Source organism: Scyliorhinus torazame, chromosome 12 (assembly GCF_047496885.1).
Source record: "Scyliorhinus torazame isolate Kashiwa2021f chromosome 12, sScyTor2.1, whole genome shotgun sequence".
NCBI lineage: Eukaryota > Metazoa > Chordata > Chondrichthyes > Carcharhiniformes > Scyliorhinidae > Scyliorhinus > Scyliorhinus torazame.
The window spans coordinates 174,987,928-175,009,521 of record NC_092718.1 but is presented as its reverse complement, the minus strand read 5'-3'; the positions used below and the strand labels follow the sequence as shown (position 1 = coordinate 175,009,521).

General features: G+C 44.6%; 1 protein-coding gene across 13 annotated transcripts in view; it reads left to right on the top strand.

The window, feature by feature from the left end:
* LOC140386756 (RIMS-binding protein 2-like) overlaps positions 1 to 21,594 on the top strand; it is a 467,093-nt gene that overhangs the window by 420,432 nt on the left and 25,067 nt on the right. For 10 of the 13 annotated variants that reach the window (XM_072469420.1, XM_072469419.1, XM_072469418.1 and 7 more), the window contains 3 exons: positions 5,225 to 6,505; positions 11,977 to 12,100; positions 17,453 to 17,649. In XM_072469420.1, coding sequence (XP_072325521.1) covers positions 5,225 to 6,505; positions 11,977 to 12,100; positions 17,453 to 17,649 — 1,602 coding nt within the window. The remainder of the gene's footprint in view (positions 1 to 5,224; positions 6,506 to 11,976; positions 12,101 to 17,452; positions 17,650 to 21,594) is intronic. The other 3 variants (XM_072469423.1, XM_072469424.1, XM_072469426.1) reach the window with 2 other exon arrangements.

The following is a 21,594-nucleotide window of genomic DNA, read 5'->3' as shown; positions in this document are numbered from 1 at the left end:
AACCTAAAGATGTGCACGGTAGGTGGATTGGCCACACTAAATTGCCCCTTAATTGAAAAAAAATAATTGGGTACTCTAAATTTTAACAAAAAGTTAGCATGAGTTTGTTAAGGAAGGTCGAGCCCCACTAACTTAAATGAATGCTTTGAGGAGGTAACAAGGAGTGTTGATAAGGGTAGCACATTTGATGTGATCTTCGTGGATTTTAGCAAGCCTTTTAACGAAATCTCATGTGACTGATTGGTTAAAAAAATAAAAGCCATAGCATCCAAGGGAAAGTGACAAGTTGGATCCAAAATTGACTCCGTGGTAAGAAGTAAAGAGTAAGGGTCAAAAGGTGTTTTTGTAACTGAAAGATCATTCTTGTGGAGTCCCCCAGCTACGTACTGAATCTCTTGCTTTTTGTGGTTTGTGTTAATGGTTTAGATTTAAATGTAGGGTGAAATTTCCCGAAGTTGTTGTCTGCATGGATTTAAGTATGGCATTTGACCAAGTCCCGCATGGCACACTGGTCAAAAAAGTGAAATAATATGATATACAGCAAAAGGTGGTGAGTTGGATCTAAAATTGGCTCAGCAACAGGAAACAAAGGATAATGATTGATCGATGTTTTTGCAAATGGAAAGTGGTTTCCAGAGGCATTCCACAGGGCTCAGTGTTGGGGCCTTTTACTGTTTATTGTATATATTCATGATTTGGGCTTAAATATGAATGGTACGAATGGGAAATTTGCAGATGACACAATAATTGGCTGCATATTTGACAGTAAAGGGGATAGCTGTTGTCTCCAGAATTATATCAATAGTTTGGTTGAGTGGACAGAGAAGTGGCAAATGGAATTCAATCCAAAATCTGAGGTAATGTATTTGGGGAGGGCAAAGAAAGCAAAGGAATAAACAATAAATGGAAGGATATTGAGAGGGGTAGAGGAAATGAGAGACCCTGGAGTGCACGCCCTCAGGTCCCTGAAGATGGCAGGACAAGAGGTATGGTAGTAAAGAAAGCTTTCCTTTATTGGACGAGATATTGAATACTAAAGCAGGGATGTAATGCTGGAACGGCATAAACGCTGGAAAGGCTACAGCTAAATTTTGTGTACACTCTAGTCACTACATTACCGGAAGAACATAATTGCCCTGAAGAGAATACACTGGAGATTTACAAGAATGTTGCCAGGGCTTAAAAAGTTGTAGCTCTGAGGAAAGATTGGACAAGCTGTGAACAGAGGAGGCTGCGGGGTGACCTATTGAGGTGTACAGAATTATGTGGGGCCTGGATAGAGTAGACAGGAAAGGCCCGTTTTCTCTAGTTGAGAGGTAAATCACCAGGGGGCACAGATTAAAGGTGATTGGTAAGAGGATTAGAGGGGACATGAGGAAAAGCTTTTCCGCCCAGAGGGTGGTGGGCATCTGAAATTCATTGCCCAAGTTGGCGGTTGAGGCTGAAATGCGCAACTCATTTTAACGGTCATGCATTTGGGGAGAGCAAACACGGCAAGGGAATATACAATAAATGGCTGGATGCTCAAAAGTACAGACAAACAGCTGGACCTTGGAGTTCATGTCCACAGATCCCTGAAGGTGGCAGGACAGATATATAAGGTAGTTCAGAAGGCATATGGGATCATTTTCCTAGCACAAGTCATGAACAATAAAAGCTGGAAGGTTATGCTAGAACTGTGTGAAGCATTACATTTACCACAGCTAGAGTGCTGCATACCGTTCTGATCACCACTTTTATGAGGAGAGATTGGTTAAATTTGGGCTATTTCTTTGGAATCTAGGCAGCCGAGGAGAGATTTAATTAAATTGTACAAAATTAGGAAGAAGGTAGATAATAGTGGATTATTATTAAGGAAGGACAACTTTCCCTTAGTAAAGAAGTTGTGGCATCAGAGGCATAAACTTAATATAATTGGTAGGAAGATGAGCGGCAAATTGGGGAGAATTACTTCACCCACACGGTGGAAGGGATCTGCAACTCACTCTCTGCCAGAAATTCCTGGGCTACAGACTAAGAGCTGGAAAGTGGAATTAAGTTAGGTGGCTCTTTTTCAGCTAACCCAGACAAGATGGGTTGACTGGCCTCCTGCTGGGGGATACATTTTCTGTGTTTCTAGAGTAAATGAGAAATCCCAAGAAGTAATTTCCTGGTGTATGCTGATTCAGGCCAACAGATAGAATTCTTGAACCACACAGGGCATAAACACAGCCTGATTCTAAATACTATTAAATGACAAACGCTGGAAATTGTGTCAACGTCTGATGAGGCTTTTCTGTGATACTCAAAATGATCAAATAGCCCGTCAGCACTTCCTGTGCAAGTTCTCAGGTGATGGAGAGCTGTTATTGCCCCAGTGTTAATCAGCACCATTTGGAATGGCAGGGAGGGTGGCGGGTCTGGGGGGGGGGGGCGGGGGGCGGGGGGGGGGGGGGGGGGGAGTTGGTGAGGATGCGGATCGGGGGAGTTATTGCGGGGAAGGTAAAGACTTGTTCTAACATGGATTGATATCAGAGCAGGAGTTCTATCCCAGCTCCACATTAGTTCCACTATTGCAGCAAGTATACAAGATGATAGGAGCAGTTCTTCAAAGCAACCAATTTGAAAACAGGTTGAATGCAAAATAATGCATTATCTCAGGTAAATACAGATGTTAAGATACCTCCGCTTGTGTAAACCCACTCATTGCAATCAAGTTGCCAATTGTAAATTTCAATGTCGTGACTGGACAATAAAATAATAGCTCCAAGGAACAATGTTAGCAGGCATTATTAGCAACCTGCATTGAGCTGCTTACTCTAAAATTGTCATCATGAGACCACTTTACCTTAGGAAGTCATTTTAGCAGTGGGAATTGGTCTTTCTTGATTCCTTGCATGGTTGGGTAACACTGTTGCCATAAAATAGCATAACGTTTACAGGCTCTGAATGCAGGAGATGGCAGAGGAAGGAGTAACACATTATTGAGTTTGTGCACCTCTTGCACAATTCTCTTTACAAGCACACTTTTCAACCAATAAATAGTTGCCTGGAGCCTATATGTACTCTCATGATGCACAGAGGCTTTGGAATAACTGTGCAACTGCATATGTACATTACCTACTATGTAAGATCATAAATTACTCCAGAAGCATTCATTAATGTCCTGCAGGAGATGTTTTCAATACATTCTATGCAGTGAAACCTTCAGGAACTAATTTTAAGATCTGCATTCTGTCAATTATTTCACTAATGTCATATTTTGGAATCTTTTGACCATTTTCTCGAAACAATTTGGAACAGGGGTTACTTCAAGTGTTGTATTTTATCGCATAATGTATTCATGAAAGTTTGAAAAATGGATCGGAAATGTCATGGCCACATGAGAACATGACTCCTCTAATTTACCACTCCAGGTCTGGCTGCAACAGGGTTTTGTTGTGAGTTTAGCAAGGATGTGCTTTGCCAATACTACAGAAGTTCCACTTTGTAAGCTTTATAAAGAATTTAACTTTTCTGACTTTAACTCAATGAACACGAGAAGTTTATTGACACTACTTCTCAAATTAAGAAAATTAGATAAATCGCAACCACCATTCATACATCACACATACTCCCTGGGCCCCACACACACTATTATAGATGATAGAATAAGAGGATAGACTTGAAGATATTTTACAGTTTGTGTAGAAGGTAAACAATCAAAGGAATATGCAGTTAACCGTCCTTTGGATGGTCTCGATACGATGATTCCACGTTGCAGCCATTTTGTTCAGTTGTCTTCCTGGGTCTAGCAGTTGGGAGCAGATTTCTACATTTTATCCCCAAAAGATCTTGGTTTGCAGTAGATATCTCTTCTAAGGATGGTTACTCTGTAGTACCCGTGTTCAATGCTTCCAATAATTCTTAAAAAGGCCTTGCTGACTGTATATTCCAGATGAATTTGATTACCATGTCTGGTGTAGTCATGTGTTGTCGATAACAATTTTGATACCTTATCAAAATTTTTGAAGAGTAATAATGTAAAAGTCAACTGGAAATGGGGTCTTTCACACTCCTCTGGGTGGCGAAGAGGGGGTTTGAGAGACTCTTCCTTTTCCGCCTATTTGGGGTGGAATGCAATTGTATATTCAACTGGCTGGCAGTCTTAAAGAGATTACAGTTTATTAAAAACTAGCCAGAAAACAAAGACATTCGAAATTGTATTGTTTTCTTAAAAACAATCCTCATCATGGAAACAGTACCTAGTTAAAACACATTGTATTAATTTTAGAACCATATCATAGAACCCCTACAGTGCAGAAAGAGGCCATTCGGCCCATCAAGTCTGCACCGACCCTCCAAAAGAGCACCCTATCTAGACCCAAACCCCGCCCCATCCCCGTAACCCCATCCCTCAACACCAAGGGGCAGTTTTATCATGGCAAATCGATCAAACCTGCACATCTTTGGACTGTGGGAGGAAATCAGAGCACCCCGAAGAAACTCACGCAGACAAGGGGAGAAAATGCAAACTCCACACAGACAGTCACCCAAGGCCAGAATTGAACCCGGGTTCTTGGCGCTGTGAGGCAGCAGTGCTAACCATGGTGCCACTGTGCCTCCAAATTTTGTTTGCTTATAGCTTATAAATAGTTAAACATCTCAATGTTCAATAAATCCCTCATATCCATTTGTTTTATAAGTATGGTGACCAGTTTGAAGCATCTGTGCTTGTTTAATATACTTGATGTCAGATTATGCAAATGTATATTGAGTAAAACAAAGGCTTGTAACAATTCATTAACTGCTTTGTTTTATTTTTAACTTACATAGATATATATATATATATATATACCATGCTTTAAGACATAACATGTAAAGTAACTCTTTTTTCCAAATCTTATCTGTGGAAAAATGGGCAAAAGTTTCCTCATGTAACATGCATCCATCATTAGCAATTTGGTTCACCTTCAATAATATCATTGACAATCATATTCTGGGAATCCCTTGTTGCTTATGTGACTCCAACGTCAGGTTTCACAGATGTAAGTTGTATTTTTTTTGTATTTGAAGCTTTTTCTCACATTGTTGTAATTTTGGGCACTGCATCTTAAACTGCTCTCCGGATTTCTGGTGCCTTACTGTGCTTTGAGTTGATCGTGTTTCAATGTTCACTTTACTTTTTTTTTTCTTTCTTTCTCCCTCCCCTACCCACCCCTTCCTTGCATGCACTCAACCACTGTACGTCTTAACCATATCGCAGCAGCCTGAGCAATATGAAACTGATAGCGATGAGGAGTTTCTGGAGAAAATTCTAGAACTTCCTTTGCAGAAACATTGCAGTAAGAAACTATTCAGCATTCCTGAAGTAACAGAGGATGAGGAGGAGGACCAGGAGGTAATCCGTGGCAGCAGCCAGGCTGATATCGGAAACCAAGAAGAAGGAGAAAATACGTCTCTTTACTCCCAGGAGGGAGGACAATTAGAGGAACAGGATCAGTTATTTGAAAGTGTGCAAAGTAGTTCTAATGACAACAGACAGAAAGACCAAGCTTTAACCATTGATAGCAAAAATCAAGAATTGGAAGAAAAGACAACCTCCAATATCAGTCAGGGTGACAGCAAAAATTTAGCCCAGGAAGTTATGGATTCTCATGATCCACACAATGAGCCTAAAACAATGGACTTGGAAGAGGTTGTGATGAGTGACCAAATCTGTGATCAGAGCTGTAGACAGGAGCAAGGTGAAATGCAGCCTCACTATACAAAGACGAGCATCAAAAACAAAGACTGGAGTGAAGAGGCGAGTGGGTATGCGTATCCTGATGCCAAGATTCATCATACCTACCCCCAGGTGTATACCAGATCCCACCGACAGGAAGAAAAGACTGTAGAATACATCGAGGACAACACCATTGATGACTCTGACCTGGATGTTACTGGATGTATAGAGAAATCATTAGTGGAGAAGCATCACAGGGATTTTCCTGAGCCAAATGCTGTTGACCCAAAATCCATCTTAAAGATGCAATCTCAGACACGGATAAGGTCCACAGATCGAAAAGAGTCGAATACAGCAGTAACTGGGAACCCACATTACAACAGGAGAGAGCAAGTGTCTCACAAAAACCTAGAGATAGACATAGAGTATGGCACTGAGGAGGAAGAAGAAGTGGTGGCTCCCAGCTTACATTTAAGTACACATGTTACTCATCTGGATCAAATGAGATCAGGTTGGTGGGATAGTAGTAAGACTAACAGAGACGGTATGGGCGAGTGCTCCAGCAGACACTGTGAGTGTACCCAGCCAAAAGAACAGAGGCAGGCCTTTGTCAAAGACAATGTTGGTACCACATCCCCCCATCATCATAGAAGAAAGAATAAGACTGCTTTCCCCAGGCGCCTACTACATTGCGAACGAGACAAGTTAAAAGTAAGGATCGCCGAGCAGAAAGGATTGGAGGCTTGGAAGTTGGAGTCTTATGAATTGGGGAGGACAAGGGCAAGGGCAAAGTCAGAGCCTGAGGATTCAGCATGTTCATGGGTGTGTGCTTATCTCACTGTTTGCCTACTCCATTCTTCTCTTAGTTCTGCTTTTTATGGCTGTCAATTTGTTTGATTACTTTGTGCGTTTTCTGCTATGCACTAGTTGTACACATCTCCTTCACTTTTGGTGAGTAGTGTGAAGCAATAGTCCATGCTTTCCTAGCATCAATGTCCTTTAGCCAGTTTATAACCAACTAAACTAAAATTGAATCCATCTGCCAGGCCTTCAGTAACATAATAATCATTAACCATTGGTCATCCCTTTGGTGTAGTTGGATAGCAGCATTGGGTGCATTTAACGGAATAGAGAGTGATACCGTTTTGTTCATGCTAATTTTCATGCTAGGAGACCATGGTGAGGACGCAAAGCAGTAGTGTCACTAGGATTTCACCAACGTTTTGTGGTTGGTAATAGATTCTGCCTTCAAAATATTTAGTTTGCATCAGGAGTGAACATTTTAAGATATGTAACACCAGGATGCTGATTACAGATCTCTAACTGGTGATGGGAGTAATTTGAAAGGTAAATTAAGCATGCCATAAAAGATGTGTATTGGTGTAAGTGGAATTTTGAATCCAGTGCACTAAACCAACCTAGTGACACAAAACTGCTTGTGTTTTTGCAGTGACTGAGAGTTCAGTGATTCTATAACTTCTGGTTTGGGTTCAATGTAGCTGCTGAAATGACAAAAACATGGAGTGTTGTTCTGCATTTCGTTTATCTGATTAAGAAGCCTTTTAATGTTCTTTTCTCATTCTGGCATTCTGCCCCAGCATTCTGTCCCAGCAACCTCTTAGGTAATCACATGGAGGTGGATGACAGCCACCTCTGTGATTTTTCTCCCTCTAATTTTTTTCCTTCTTTAGGAGTGCTTAACCCTTGGAAGAAGTGACTGCTACTAGATTGCTGCATGGTAAATGAGATATCAGGAGAGACGTGCAGAGCCGGGAAATTTCCTGGCTCGCCTTGGGAAAAAGTGCCCCAAATGGCAGCAGCTATGTTCCGACGAGGGAGGTACAAGATGGCTTCGGACCATTACCCGCAGTTACAGATCGGAGGTGACCACGGAGACTGCCAAATGCCAAGGCGGCCCACCTTGTTTCTCTGGGACTTTATCCCAGTTGTTCTGTTGAATAGTAGGCCTCACCCCTCACACTGCATGTCAACTCATGATCCTCAGCAACCCCCAAGATGCTTTAAAGCCTTTATGCCAACTTAGTGTCAATTTATGCTCCCCACTCAACACCCTTTTCCCTTACACCCTCCATGCCAACCCACCCAATATCCACCATGGGTACATCTCAGAAGCCATGCCAAGATAGAATAAACTATAGTTCTAAATAACTGTTACAGATTTCACTATATTAAAGAAAAGTTATTCATAAAACGCATTCAATACATTTAAATCCCCTCAAGTACTTCATCCCTTATAAAACACATTTGTGTACATAGTCCCACATCAAAGATAGCTAACCCTTTATGAATCTCTTGGAGCTGTGAACTTACAGACCCCAATGTGATAATTATAGGCTATAAAAAGCAGTCAAGCAGTAATAATGCTATAATGATAGCACTTTAGATTGTGCCAACATACAACTATAAAAATAACTAGCACAGATTTTTTTTTTTCAACTCATAAACACAGGCAAGCTTCTTTAAATTTTAAAATAGCAGACTATTTAAGAAATGTAACAGTAATATACCAAATTGGTCTTTCCTTTCTTAATACTCTAAAGATCTTAAATAGAAACGCTTTGGACGGGTAATGTTTTTAAAATGTTTTTGCGATAATTTTTTACAAGTGATATTTAATCCATAGTGTGGTGAGGTTTGCCAAATGGAAAACGGCAAATTCCGATAGAGAGTACAGGAGTGACTCCTCACGCCAGTTAAGAATGCATCATTAATGACAATGGCCCAAAAGTACTGACAGACTAACGGTGAGGCTAATGACACTTGCCATTATTTATGTTCAAAATGCACAACTACTTCAGGCAAGGACAAATGCACAATTAACTGTAGAAATTGTAATGTTGCTATCAGAGATCCACAACTTTGCCATTAGCTTCACAAAAACAGCTTCTCTGGCTCGTTCCCCAAGCAAATGTATAGAATAGATAAAGTTCCTGTACTTGCACAATAGTTAACTTGCCACAGAAAGTTATGTCAAGTCATTTCAAGCTACAAGGAAACAAGTAACAATGCTTGCAGTCATATATTGGCATTTTGCACGAGAACAGCTAGAAGAAATGTTGCAGACAAAGTAAGGTCAAAGCATTTGATACAGTGCCCATTCCAATATTGCTGCAGTGCAAGTTATGTCACACATGCCATCTCTCTCTCAATGGTCTGAATACAAACATGTTCTTCTGACTGTTTGTAATCAGACTGCGCTTTTGAATTATTTGATGTTCTCCTGGCTTCATCCAGTTTGGACTGTCTAGAATTTGTCTATTTAACTTCTTAATAATGTGATCTGCTTCAGGCTTAAAGAGTAGAAATCAGATCTCAATGCACCCATTTTGCAGGCTAATTTTGAAGTTCACCTAAAGGATGCTTGAAAGGTCTGTGATCATTTGTTGGCTAGCACCATTTTTCAGGGATTCCCTTGTAAATGAGGGAATTGGTGACTATTTTGGAATCCCTCTAGAAATTGGGCATTGAAGAGCCACAAACCAAAGGTGAACTGAGGAGCAAGTCATCGCCACAGTATGGCCCTTTGCCTCGATACTGCTCGATCCCCGATTCTGGACTCCACCCTGGTCCCATAAACTCCATGCTGGATGTCTCATTGACTGCAGCCTGAAGTTTACCTTTCTTAAATGGGCAACAGATTTAGGCTCAAGTCACATTTACAGATAAAAAGGACAGTTTGTGTAGGTTACCATTCAGGAGTCTGTGACTGTGAGGCCTGTCTGTTGGCTGCACATTCATTACTGATCTTACTGACAGGATAGTTTCTTCTGGCAGCACTCAAGCTTTGCTGTTCGTTTGAAAGGAATTTGTGTAATGAATCACAGTGGCCTGCCGAACAAAGTGTAACGGCATTTTCAAAGTTGATAAACCTAGGACAGTTTTGAGTTGAATATTGCTCAAAAGAATTCCACATTTGCTCAAAAGAATTCCATTGTTTACTGTTCTCAGATTCGTACAGTCAAAATAGGCAACTCTGTTCCTCCCAAGCCATTGATTCTCAGCTCTCACAGGCATGCAAACTGCCCTTCTGTATCCTCTACCTTTACATTAGCAAGGGTCAATTGTCTTTATCTAGGATGTCAAAGTTGATTTAATTGTTGCCAATTCTTGCCCTTTCCCCAAGTTCTTAGTACAGTTGTTGTTCCCACTGTGTTTGGATGATGGATTCTGTTAGGGCATGTCTATCAGTCCCCGTAGCTTCTTGGGCTCTAGCTCCTCAGTATCCATAAAGCTTAATGGGTGGGAACCATGGGCGACATTCTCCGACCCCCCGCCGGGTCGGAGAATCGCCAGGGGCTGGCGTGAATCCCGCCCCAGCCGGTTTCCGAAGTCTCCGGCACCGGATATTCGGCGGGGGCGGGAATCGCGCCGCGCCGGTTGACGGGCCCCCCCGCTCGATTCTCCGGCCCGGATGGGCCGAAGTCCCGCCGATAAATTGCCTGTCCCGCCGGCGTAAATTAAATCACCTACCTTACCGGCGAGACAAGGCGGCGTGGGCGGGCTCCGGGGTCCTGGGGGGGGGGCCTGTGCCGCGGTGGCCTGGCCCGCGATCGGGGCCCACCGATCCGCGGGCGGGCCTGTGCCGTGGGGGCACTCTTTCCCTTCCGCCTCCGCCACGGTCTCCACCATGGCGGAGGTGGAAGAGACTCCCTCCACTGCGCATGCGTGGGAAACTGTCAGCGGCCGCTGACGCTCACGCGCATGCGCCGCCCGGAGATGTCATTTCCGCCCCAGCTGGCGGGGCAACAAAGGCCGTTTCCGCCAGCTGGCGGGGCGGAAATTCCTCCGGCGTCGGCCTAGCCCCTGAATGTTGGGGCTCGGCCCCCAAAGATGCGTAGCATTCCGCACCTTTGGGGCAGCGCGATGCCCGTCTGATTGGCACCGTTTTGGGCGCCAGTCGGCGGACATCGCGCCGTTTCCGGAGAATTTCGCCCCATATCTCATTTGGATACATTTATATTTCCAGTTTTAAAGTGTCCACAAGACAAAGATAGGCACAATTCAGTTATTTGGACGACGGCAGCAGATCGCTGGTGAACCAGATCCCTGCATGTCTGGAAGCATACACAAAAACAAGCCCCCACTTAATCTCATTGACAAAATGAGCTATTTTTGTTAAAGCTAAGACTGGTTTGGATGCCCAAACCGTCCCATAAGAATTAATGGGCTTCAATTCAAATGCAGTTTACCTGCTTGCCCAGTATTCTACAGTCTAACAGGACTAAATGTGTAAGCTTTAGCGAAGAATAAGAAACCACTAACCGGAAAAATGAATGACCTATGATCATGAGGAAAAGTGACAATATAGGACCTGTGATCATGCAGGAGGTTAATGTACCAGCCCCTTTTAACGGTGAAGGTGCATCAAGTCACAGGCAAGGTGGGAGCAAGAAGGGTTGACTATCAGAGTGTTCCATGTGGAAAGCCCTATAGACCCAGAGTTAGAAGTCGCCATAGTTTGTGATTGCTAGTTGCTCAGTCTATGTGTTGCTCTGTTGTTGGGATTTTTTGTTGTTGTCCTCTCTGGCAGCAGGTATGTCCATTGAACGCAACCTTTATATGAAAAAAAAACTCATCATTCTACGATTATGTAGCTTTGAAAGGATGCGTGGAACTTTAATTGCGTTTTCAATTAGCTGGACAGTAAGTGGAGAAAAATCCAATTCAATAAGAGATGCAAATTACCCAGCACCAACCCTGGCCCGCTGTCGGACACCAACACCAAATCTCACCGAGAAGTCCCCTCAGACATGGACACATGTCAAACCTTTCATCGCTGCTAAAGCAATTCACAAAGCACAATGCTTGGCAGTTATGTAGCATTGTGAGGCAAGATTAATGCCTTCACATGCTGGTATGACATTGGGAGTGTGAAGTATGTGTGAAAATCGCGATAGGCTATGCACCAAAGGCAGCAAATGTGTATTTGATGTGTGTACAGCCAAAAGTCATTCTGTGTAGCCTCAACCCACAAGCTGTTGTGTTTGCTGGTGTTTGAGAGACTGGGAGTTTTTTGATGTGCAGGTGATAATGCACAAGAGATAACAGTGGATTTATGGAACGCAAGAGTCTGAGGTGAGTTTACAGTATGTGAGAGATTGGAGTGAGGGCACTTAGGGTGCGATTCTGGTGAGTTGCTGGAGACTGTGATGAGTATACTGATATGCAGGTGCTGGTGTTTGAAAAGCTGAAGATGAACTATAACGGGAAAGTTACAAATATTATTTCTTAGATCCTTTTGCTTCGATCTTTCTGTCTTGTCTGTTTTTCAGGGCTTTGCAATAAACACAGATTCAGAACCACATTGTCTAAATTATTCGTCTGCAATGCGAGTTTTAAATCCCAAGAACAGCCCATCTCTCATGCTGCGCAGAGGGGAAATACTCTCTTCCAAAGGTCAGTATCAACCCTCCTTCACTGCAGCTTTGCAGATCTCCAAATTAAACAGCAAATCTCCGAAGTAGTAGTTTGTTTCTCACCAAAGGAACCTATTGCCAATGTCAGGGGCTTTTTATTTTAGGACAGATGGTGGAATTATTGACATTGCAGTTATCATGCTGATTAATCTCAGTCTAGCCATACCATCCCCAGAATTGCTCACCCGCTCAATACATCAGTCATTAAACAAATGCATACTGACTTTTATTGATAAGAGATGTTGAATAGACATTTCAAGATCTTACATATATCTATAAAAAAATCTTAATCTGTTGGTTAGGTAGAAAGGACTGTGTGCACCATTAGGTTGCACGCTGTCAGAAGGATGCTGAGGAGTAGAGAGGGTACAGCACACATTCATTAGGATGAGGCAATAGAGAGGGTACAGCACACATTCACTAGGAAGAGGCAGTAGAGAGGGTACAGCACACATTCACTAGGACGAGGCAGTAGAGAGGGTACAGCACACATTCACTAGGGTGAGGCAGTAGAGAGGGTGCAGCACACATTCACTCGGATGAGGCAGTAGAGAGGGTACAGCACACATTCACTAGGATGAGGCAGTAGGGAGGGTTCAGCACACATTCAGTAGAATGAGGCAGAGGGTACAGCACACATTCACTAGGATGAGGCAGTAGAGGGGGCACAGCACACATTCAATAGGATGAGGCAGAGGGTACAGCACACATTCAAAAGTGGTGAGGTAGTGGAGAAAGTCCAGCACACATTCACTAGGGTGAGGCAGTAGAGAGGGTACAGCACACATTCATGAGTATGAGGCAGTAGAGAGGGCACAGCACACATTCACTAGGATGGGGCAGTAGAGAGGGTGCAGCACACATTCATGAGTATGAGGCAGTAGAGAGGGCACAGCACACATTCACTAGGATGAGGCAGTAGAGAGGGTGCAGCACACATTCATGAGTATGAGGCAGTAGAGAGGGCACAACACACATACACTAGAATGACACAGAGAGGGTACAGCACACATTCACCAGGATTAGGCAGTAGAGAGGGTACAGCACACATTTACTAGGATGAGGCAGTAGAGAGGGCAAAGCAAACTTTCACTAGGATGAGGCAGTAGAGAGGGTACAGCACACATTCACTAGGATGAGGCAGTAGAGAGGGTATAGCACACATTTACTAGGATGAGGCTGTAGAGAGGGCAAAGCAAACATTCACTAGGATGAGGCAGTAGAGAGAGTACAGCACACATTCACTAGGGTGAGGCAGTAGAGAGGGCAAAGCAAACATTCACTAGGATGAGGCAGTAGAGAGGGCACAGCACACATTCAATCGGATGAGGCAGTAGAGAGGGCACAACACACATTCACTAGGATGAGGCAGTAGAGAGGGTACAGCACACATTCAATAGGGTGAGGCAGTAGAGAGAGTACAGCACACATTCACTAGGGTGAGGCAGTAGGGAGGGTACAGCACACATTCAGTAGAATGAGGCATTTAGAGGGGGAGAGCACATTCGTTAGTTTGAGGCAATAGAGAGGGTACTGCACACATTCGCTAGGATGAGACAATAGATAGGGCACAGCACACATTCACTAGTATGAGGCAGTAGCGAGGGTAGAGCACACATTCACTTGGATGAGGCAGTAGCGAGGGTATAGCACACATTCACAAGGATGAGGCAGTAGAGAGCACAGCACACATTCTCCAGGATGAGGCAGTAGGGAGTGTACAGCACACATTAACTAGGATGAGAAGTAGAGAGGGTACAGCACACATTCACCAGGATGAGGCAGTAAGAGTGTACAGCACACATTCACTAGGTTGAGGCAGTAGAGAGTGTATAGCACACATTCACTAGGTTGTGGCAGTAGAGAGGGGACAGCACACATTCACTAGGGTGAGGCAGTAGAGAGGGTACAGCACACATTCACTAGGATGAGGCAGTAGAGAGGGTACAGCACGCATTCACTAGGTTGTGGCAGTAGAGAGGGTACAGCACACATTCACTAGGGTGAGGCGGTAGAGAGGGTACAGCACACATTCACTAGGATGAAGCAGTAGAGAGGGCACAGCACACATTCACTAGGATGAAGCAATAGAGAGGGTACAGCACACATTCACGAGGATGAAGCAGTAGAGAAGGCACAGCACACATTTACTAGGATGAGGCAGTAGAGACGGCACAACACACATTCACCAGGATGAGGCAGTAGAGAGGGTACAGCACACATTTACTCAGATGAGACAGTAGAGAGGGCACAACACACATTCACTTGGATGAGGCAGTAGAGAGGGTACAGCACACATTCATGAGTATGAGGCAGTAGAGAGGGCACAGCAAACATTCACTAGGATGAGGCAGTAGAGAGGGTACAGCACACATTCACTAGGATGAGGCAATAGAGAGGGCACAACACACATTCACCAGGATGAGGCAGTAGAGAGGGTACAGCACACGTTCACTAGGATGAGGCAGTAGAGAGGGTACAGCACACATTCACTAGGATGAGGTAGTAGAGAGGGTACAGCACACATTCACTAGGATGAGGCAGTAGAGAGGGCACAACACTCATTCACTAGGATGAGGCAGTAGAGAGGGTACAGCACACATTCACTAGGATGAGGCAGTAGAGAGGGCACAGCACACATTCACTTGGATGAGGCAGTAGCGAGGGTATAGCACACATTCACAAGGATGAGGCCGTAGACAGGGCACAGCACACATTCTCCAGGATGAGGCAGTAGGGAGTGTACAGCACACATTAACTAGGATGAGGAAGTAGAGAGGGTACAGCACACATTCACCAGGATGAGGCAGTAAGAGTGTACAGCACACATTCACTAGGTTGAGGCAGTAGAGAGGGTACAGCACACATTAACTAGGAAGAGGAAGTAGAGAGGGTCCAGCACACATTCACCAGGATGAGGCAGTAAGAGTGTACAGCACACATTCACTAGGTTGAGGCAGTAGAGAGGGTACAGCACACATTCACTAGGGTGAGGCAGTAGAGAGGGTACAGCACACATTCACTAGGGTGAGGCAGTAGAGAGGGTACAGCACACATTCACTAGGATGAGGCAGTAGAGAGGGTACAGCACACATTCACTAGGATGAGGGAGTAGAGAGGGCACAACACACATTCACCAGGATGAGGCAGTAGAGAGGGTACAGCACACATTTACTCAGATGAGACAGTACAGAGGGCACAACACACATTCACCAGGATGAGGCAATAGAGAGGGTACAGCACACATTCACTAGGATGAGGCAGTAGAGAGGGTACAGCACACATTCACTAGGATGAGGCAGTAGAGAGGGTTCAGCACACATTCATTAGGATGAGGCAGTAGAGAGGGCACAGCACACATTCCCTAGGATGAGGCAGTAGAGAGGGTACAGCACACATTCACCAGGATGAGGCAGTAAGAGTACAGCACACATTCACTAGGGTGAGGCAGTAGAGAGGGCACAGCACACATTCACTAGGATGAGGCAGTAGAGAGGGTACAGAACACATTCACTAGGATGAGGCAGTAGAGAGGGTACAGCACACATTCACTAGGATGAGGAGTTGAGAGGGTACAGCACACATTCACTAGGCTGAGACAGTAGAGAGGGCACAGCACACATTCACTAGGATGAGGCAGTAGAGAGGGTACAGCACACATTCACTAGGATGAGGCAGTAGAGAGAGTACAGCACACATTCACTAGGATGAGGCAGTAGAGAGGGTACAGCACACATTCACTAGGGTGAGGCAGTAGAGAGGGTACAGCACACATTCACTAGGATGAGGCAGTAGAGAGAGTACAGCACACATTCACTAGGGTGAGGCAGTAGAGAGGACACAGCACACATTCACTAGGATGAGGCAGTAGAGAGGGTACAGGACACATTCACTAGGATGAGACAGTAGAGAGGGCACAGCACACATTCACTAGGATGAGGCAGTAGAGAGGGTACAGCACACATTCACTAGGATGAGGCAGTAGAGAGGGTACAGCACACATTCACTAGGATGAGGCAGTAGAGAGGGTACAGCACACATTCACTAGGGTGAGGCAGTAGAGAGGACACAGCACACATTCACTAGGATGAGGCAGTAGAGAGGGTACAGAACACATTCACTAGGATGAGGCAGTAGAGAGGGTACAGCACACATTTTGAAATAAGCAAAATGCTGCAGAAACTCAAAATATGAAGTAAAATCAGAATGTGCTGGAAATGCTTTGCTGGTCTGGCAACATCTGTGGAGCGAGAACAGAGTTAATGTTCAGCTCACTTACCGTTATTCTGATGAAAGTTTACAGACTTGAAAATGTAATTCTGCTTCTCTCTCTCCACAGATGCCTGCTGAGTATTTCCATCCTTTTTTTCTCACTAAGCTGCTTCCTGGTATGAGCAAATACAAGGAATGACTTCAAAACAAATTGTGCCTGTATTTGATGGAATAGAGATTACAGAATGATTGACAGAGATGTTTAAAATTGTGAACAGGTGGCACAGGTTCGATAGAAACGGATGTTTTTTGTAATTTTGTTTGTTCTCAGGCAAGGTTAAATTTATTGTCCATTTTAGTTAATCTGAGACAATAGTGCTGGGTGTGTGTTTTGAGCCGCTGCAGCCCTTGTACAAATGGGACTTTCTGAGAGGGGTATTCCAGGATATTGCCTTGTAACAATGGTGGGTCAACACCCTAGATCTAAGTCAAGGTACTGTGTGAACTAGCGATGATGGTACTCCAGCAACATAACTGCTTTTGTCCTTCTCAGTGGTAGAGGTCACAGGGGAGAGGTGGGCCAAAACCACCATAGTGATGCGACCCCTAGATGTGTAGGCAGTGATGGAAACCCTAACACGCTACCGCACCATACCTGGTCTCTGTGGCTGGAGGTCTTCTATTACTGTGTAGCACAGTGTCCGTGCGATTACTTTTATATTGCAGCCGATTGCCCATGTGAGAGTAGCTTTGTTTTCATACACACAAATATATCACAGAATTGTGACAACGGAATTGCATTTGGTCCATCGTGTCTGTATTGACTGACTGAACAATATATGAAGGGAAAATCTAGCATTACAGGCAATGGAAGATAGTTTTGGAGGAAAGTATCACTGAAGGTGTGCATCAAGAGAAGGAATTAGGGCGATGCTGGCATTGGCAATGGGGTGTCAAACAAAAGCATTGGCAGTGTGATAGGCCATACGACTCTCAGTTGTGTGCATATGCCTAAAATGTTGCTTGCTCCAGACAAATTGACTCTGTGATTTTGGTCTGAATTTTAAAGTAATGTGAATGAGCTTAATCTGGTCCTCATCTACTGGTCTTTTGATTTCAGCTTCATTAGCAGAGAGTTCTAGGATTCGAGAGACTCCATTCCTGGATGGGTACAAGGAGACAGGTGGTAAGGGGGCGGAAGATGGTGGTCTCATTCGCATCTTTGTGGCTTTGTTCGATTACGATCCTGCAAAAATGTCGCCGAACCCAGATGCTGCAGAGGAGGAGTTGGCATTTAAGGAGGGTCAGATCCTCAAGGTAAGAGCGCAGCTTTCATAGCAACATTGTTTGTAAATCCTGCCTCTCTCTAGAGGAAGAAAGGAACAGACTGGGAATTATTGGCACATTCCAGAAACGTGGAAAATTGTTGTCTTGAGGAAGCATGTCACAAAATCACATGTCAGTCTTTGACCATATATGGGAGAGTTAATAGGCCTGTAGTTCAATCATAAATCAGATGATTTTGCAAATGGAAAGCAGTTCCAAGCAGTATAAAGCAGTTCCAAACAATATAAGGAATATTCAATAAACAGGAGGATATTGAGAGGGGCGGCAAGGTGGCACAGTAGTTCGCACAGCTGCTTCACAGGTCAAGGACCCGGGTTCAATTCTGGCCTTGGGTGACTGTCTTTGTGGAATTTGCACTTTTTCCCCATGCCAGTGTGGGTTTCCTTCGGGTCCGCCGGTTTCCTCCCACAGTCCAATGATGTGCAGATGAGGTGGATTAGCCATGCTAAATTGCCCTTAGAGTCCAGGGTTGTGTAGGTTAGGTTAAGGGGTTATTGGGATATCGGGTGGGGAAGTGGGCTTGGGTGGAGTGCTCTTTAAAAGGGTCGGTGCAGACTCAGTGGGCCAAATGGCCTCCTTCTGCACTGTAGGGATTCTATGATTCTAAGTGAGAAACTTTGGAGTGCATGTCCACAGGTCCCCGAGGTTGGAAAAACAGGTGGATAAGGAGGTAAAAAAAAAAGCATATGGAATGCTTTTCGATATTGGACAGGGTATAGAATACAGAAGTAGAGATGCAATGCTAGAACTGTCTAAAAAAAAATGAGTTAAATCACAACTGGAATTTTGTGCACAGTTCTGGTTACCACATTACAGAAAGGACATAATTATTCTGGCGAGAGTGCATAGGAGATTTACAAGAACGATACCAGGATGTGAAAATTGCAGCAATGAGGCAAGCTTGGATAGGCTAGGGTTGGTTTCCCTCGAACTGAGGAGGATGAAAAGCAACTTGATTGAGGGCCTGGACGGAGTAGACAGGAAAGACTTGTTTCTTCTAGCCGAGGGGTCAATTAGCAGGTGGCACAACGTGAAGGTGATTGGTAAAAGGAGTAGCGGCGATATTAGGACAAACCTCTTAACCCAGAGCAGGGGTAGGTGTCTGAAATTCCCTGCCTGGATTGGTGCTTGAGGCAGAAACCCTCAGCTCATTCCAAAGAAAGTGTGCCACTGTCTGGGCTATGGCTGACTGGACAGATAGGACTGGAACCAAGGGAGGGCAGTCCTACCAGCTGGACAACAGAGGCAACTGTTGCAGCAGAATAATGTCATGAACTGCAACAAGGGCTGAAAACAGATGGAGAACGATCAGGAATTAATGACATGGACAGTCATATAGAATATAATTTGTCAGAAGACTATTCCTGCCACAGAGGCATCACAGCTGAGTCCAATTCTGTCCTCATCTAAACCTACAGTCGCTATTGTACTGGCTAAGCCAGCATTTGTTGCCCATCCCTAATTGCCCTTTAGAAAGTGGTGCTGCAAGGTGGGATTATTTTTAAAAGTAAATTTAGAGTACCCAATTCTTTTTTTACAATTAAGAGGAAATTTAGATGGCCGATTGACCTACCCTGCACATCATTGGGTTGTGGGGGTGAGACCCAAGCAGACACGGGCAGAATGTTCAAACTCCACATGGGGTGTGACCCGGGACAGGGATCAAACCCAGGTCCTCAGCGCTGTGATTCCAAACCAGATATCCTTGTTAATATTGCTGCTATCTGAACTGCTTGACGCCAGCTCCCTCTAGGGGTTTACAGAAATGTGTGTGGCATGTTTCCCACTGTCGTCCGTACGGAGCAATAACATACACTTTCCACAGAGATATCTGTGGGTTTAACGATTTGTTCAGGGTGGGCAGCGGTCCACGTTGATTATGTAGACTTTTGTGGAGGGAATAGTCTTCCAGCATGTGCTGACAAATGATATTCTATATGACTGCCAGTGTCATAAATTCCTGATCGATCCCTTACTACATCTGTCTGCAGCCCTTGATGCATTTCATGGCATTATACTCTTTTTTTTAAATTTAGAGTACCCAATTATTTTTTCCAATTAAGGGGCAATTTAGCGTGGCCAATCCACCTACCCTGCACATCTTTGGGTTGTTGGGGCGAAACCCACGCAATCACGGGGAGAATGTGCAAACTCCACACGGACAGTGACCCAGGGACATGGTCGAACCTAGGACCATAGCGCCGCGAGGCAGCAGTGCTAGACACTGCACCACCGTGCTGCCTTTCATGACATTATTCTCCTCCAACAGTTGCCTCTGTTGTCGAGCTGGTAGGACTGCCCTCACTTGGTTCCATTTCTATCTGTTCAGTCAGCTGTAGCCCAGCCAGGGCACACTTGCTTTGGATTCACAGCGTTTCAGGTTTGTGTGCTGCTCCAGGGTTTGAGCATAAAAGTCAAGGCTGACGGTCCAGTGCAGTACTTGAGAGAGTGCTGCAATGTTGGAGATACCGCCTTTCAGGTCAGAGGTTAAACCAAAGTTTCATCAGGCTGCTCAAGGTGGATATAAAGCGCTTTGACCTGGTGGTTACCCAGAACTGTGTACTGTAGTCCAGTTGGAGTTTAAGCAAGGCTTTTGTACAACTGCGTTAAAACCACTTTACATTTTAATTTTAGCCGCCGGTTGGCCTTTTTGATTATTTTTTGTACCTGACAACTACATTTTAGTGATCTGAATTTCTTTGGGCCCCCACTGTTCCTGGCTTTTCACTATTTAAATAATTCATGGCTCCAAAATGCGTAACTTCACACTTACCAGCTTTGAAATCCATCTGCCACAAATTGGCTCGCTCACTTAATCTATCAATGCCCTTTGTAATTTTATGCTCATGTTCATATTACTGCTTATTCCATTTTTTAAAAAGCATTTTTATTGATTTCATTTGTATTTATAATAAAAAATGAAAAGGTAAGAGCACACAGGAAAGATATACAGAAACACGTGGCATATTAACAGTAAACGCCAAATGGTCGGTACAACATGTTGCCACTTGGTATTAAAACATACCAGGGGTGTGTTTGAGGCCACAGAGGTGTAACCTATTCATTGCCATGGCAGCATCAATGAGTTTCCCCCCCCCCCCCTCAGTACTCTTTGGTCCCTCTGTACTTGCTTCCAGGTCCACCTTCCAAGGCTATTCTTTGCTGTTGAACGTGACCCATAGTCTCACCGGGTACAACATGTCAAACCGCACCTTACTTTCAAATAATGCCGCTTTGGCCCCTTTAAACTCCAACCGGTGCTTGGCCACGTCGGCTCCAATAGATGCGGATCATGCTCCTCACCCCGTTAAGCACCTGTTCTTTGTCTTGAAACATACCCAGTTGCGCGATTATCGTCTGCGGTGGATTTCCTGACATGGGCTTTTGCAGGAGCGACCTGTCGGCCAGGTCCACCTAGTGGGTTTTGGCGAAGCCTTCCTCTCCAAACAGTTTCCTGAGCATCTTTACGATGTATTCTGTCGGGTTCCTGCCCTCTGCACCCTCTGGTAGCCTGACAATTCTCAGGTTCTGTCGATGGGACCTGGTCTTCTGATCTTCAACTTTCCCTTGAGCGCTTCCTGGGTTGTTGCCAATGTTGCCACCTTAGCTTCAAACAAGACAATCCACTCGCGATGATCAGCAGCCACTTTCTCCAGGTCCCGCACCGTCGCTTCCTGGATCTCCAGTCTCTGCTCCGTTCTATCTATCGCCTCCTTTATGGGGCCAGTGCAGTTTCTATTGCTGACCTCATGGCTGACATAAGGTCCTCTTTTATTGAGTCCCTGTGAAGCTCCATCGACGGGTGGGCCAACGTTTGTGTTGGCGACCCTGCTTGGTCCACCATGCTCCGCCCTGTTTCATCCCGCGTGTCCTCTCATTCTGATGTTGGGATCTTCCTTTCTCAACTTTTACTGT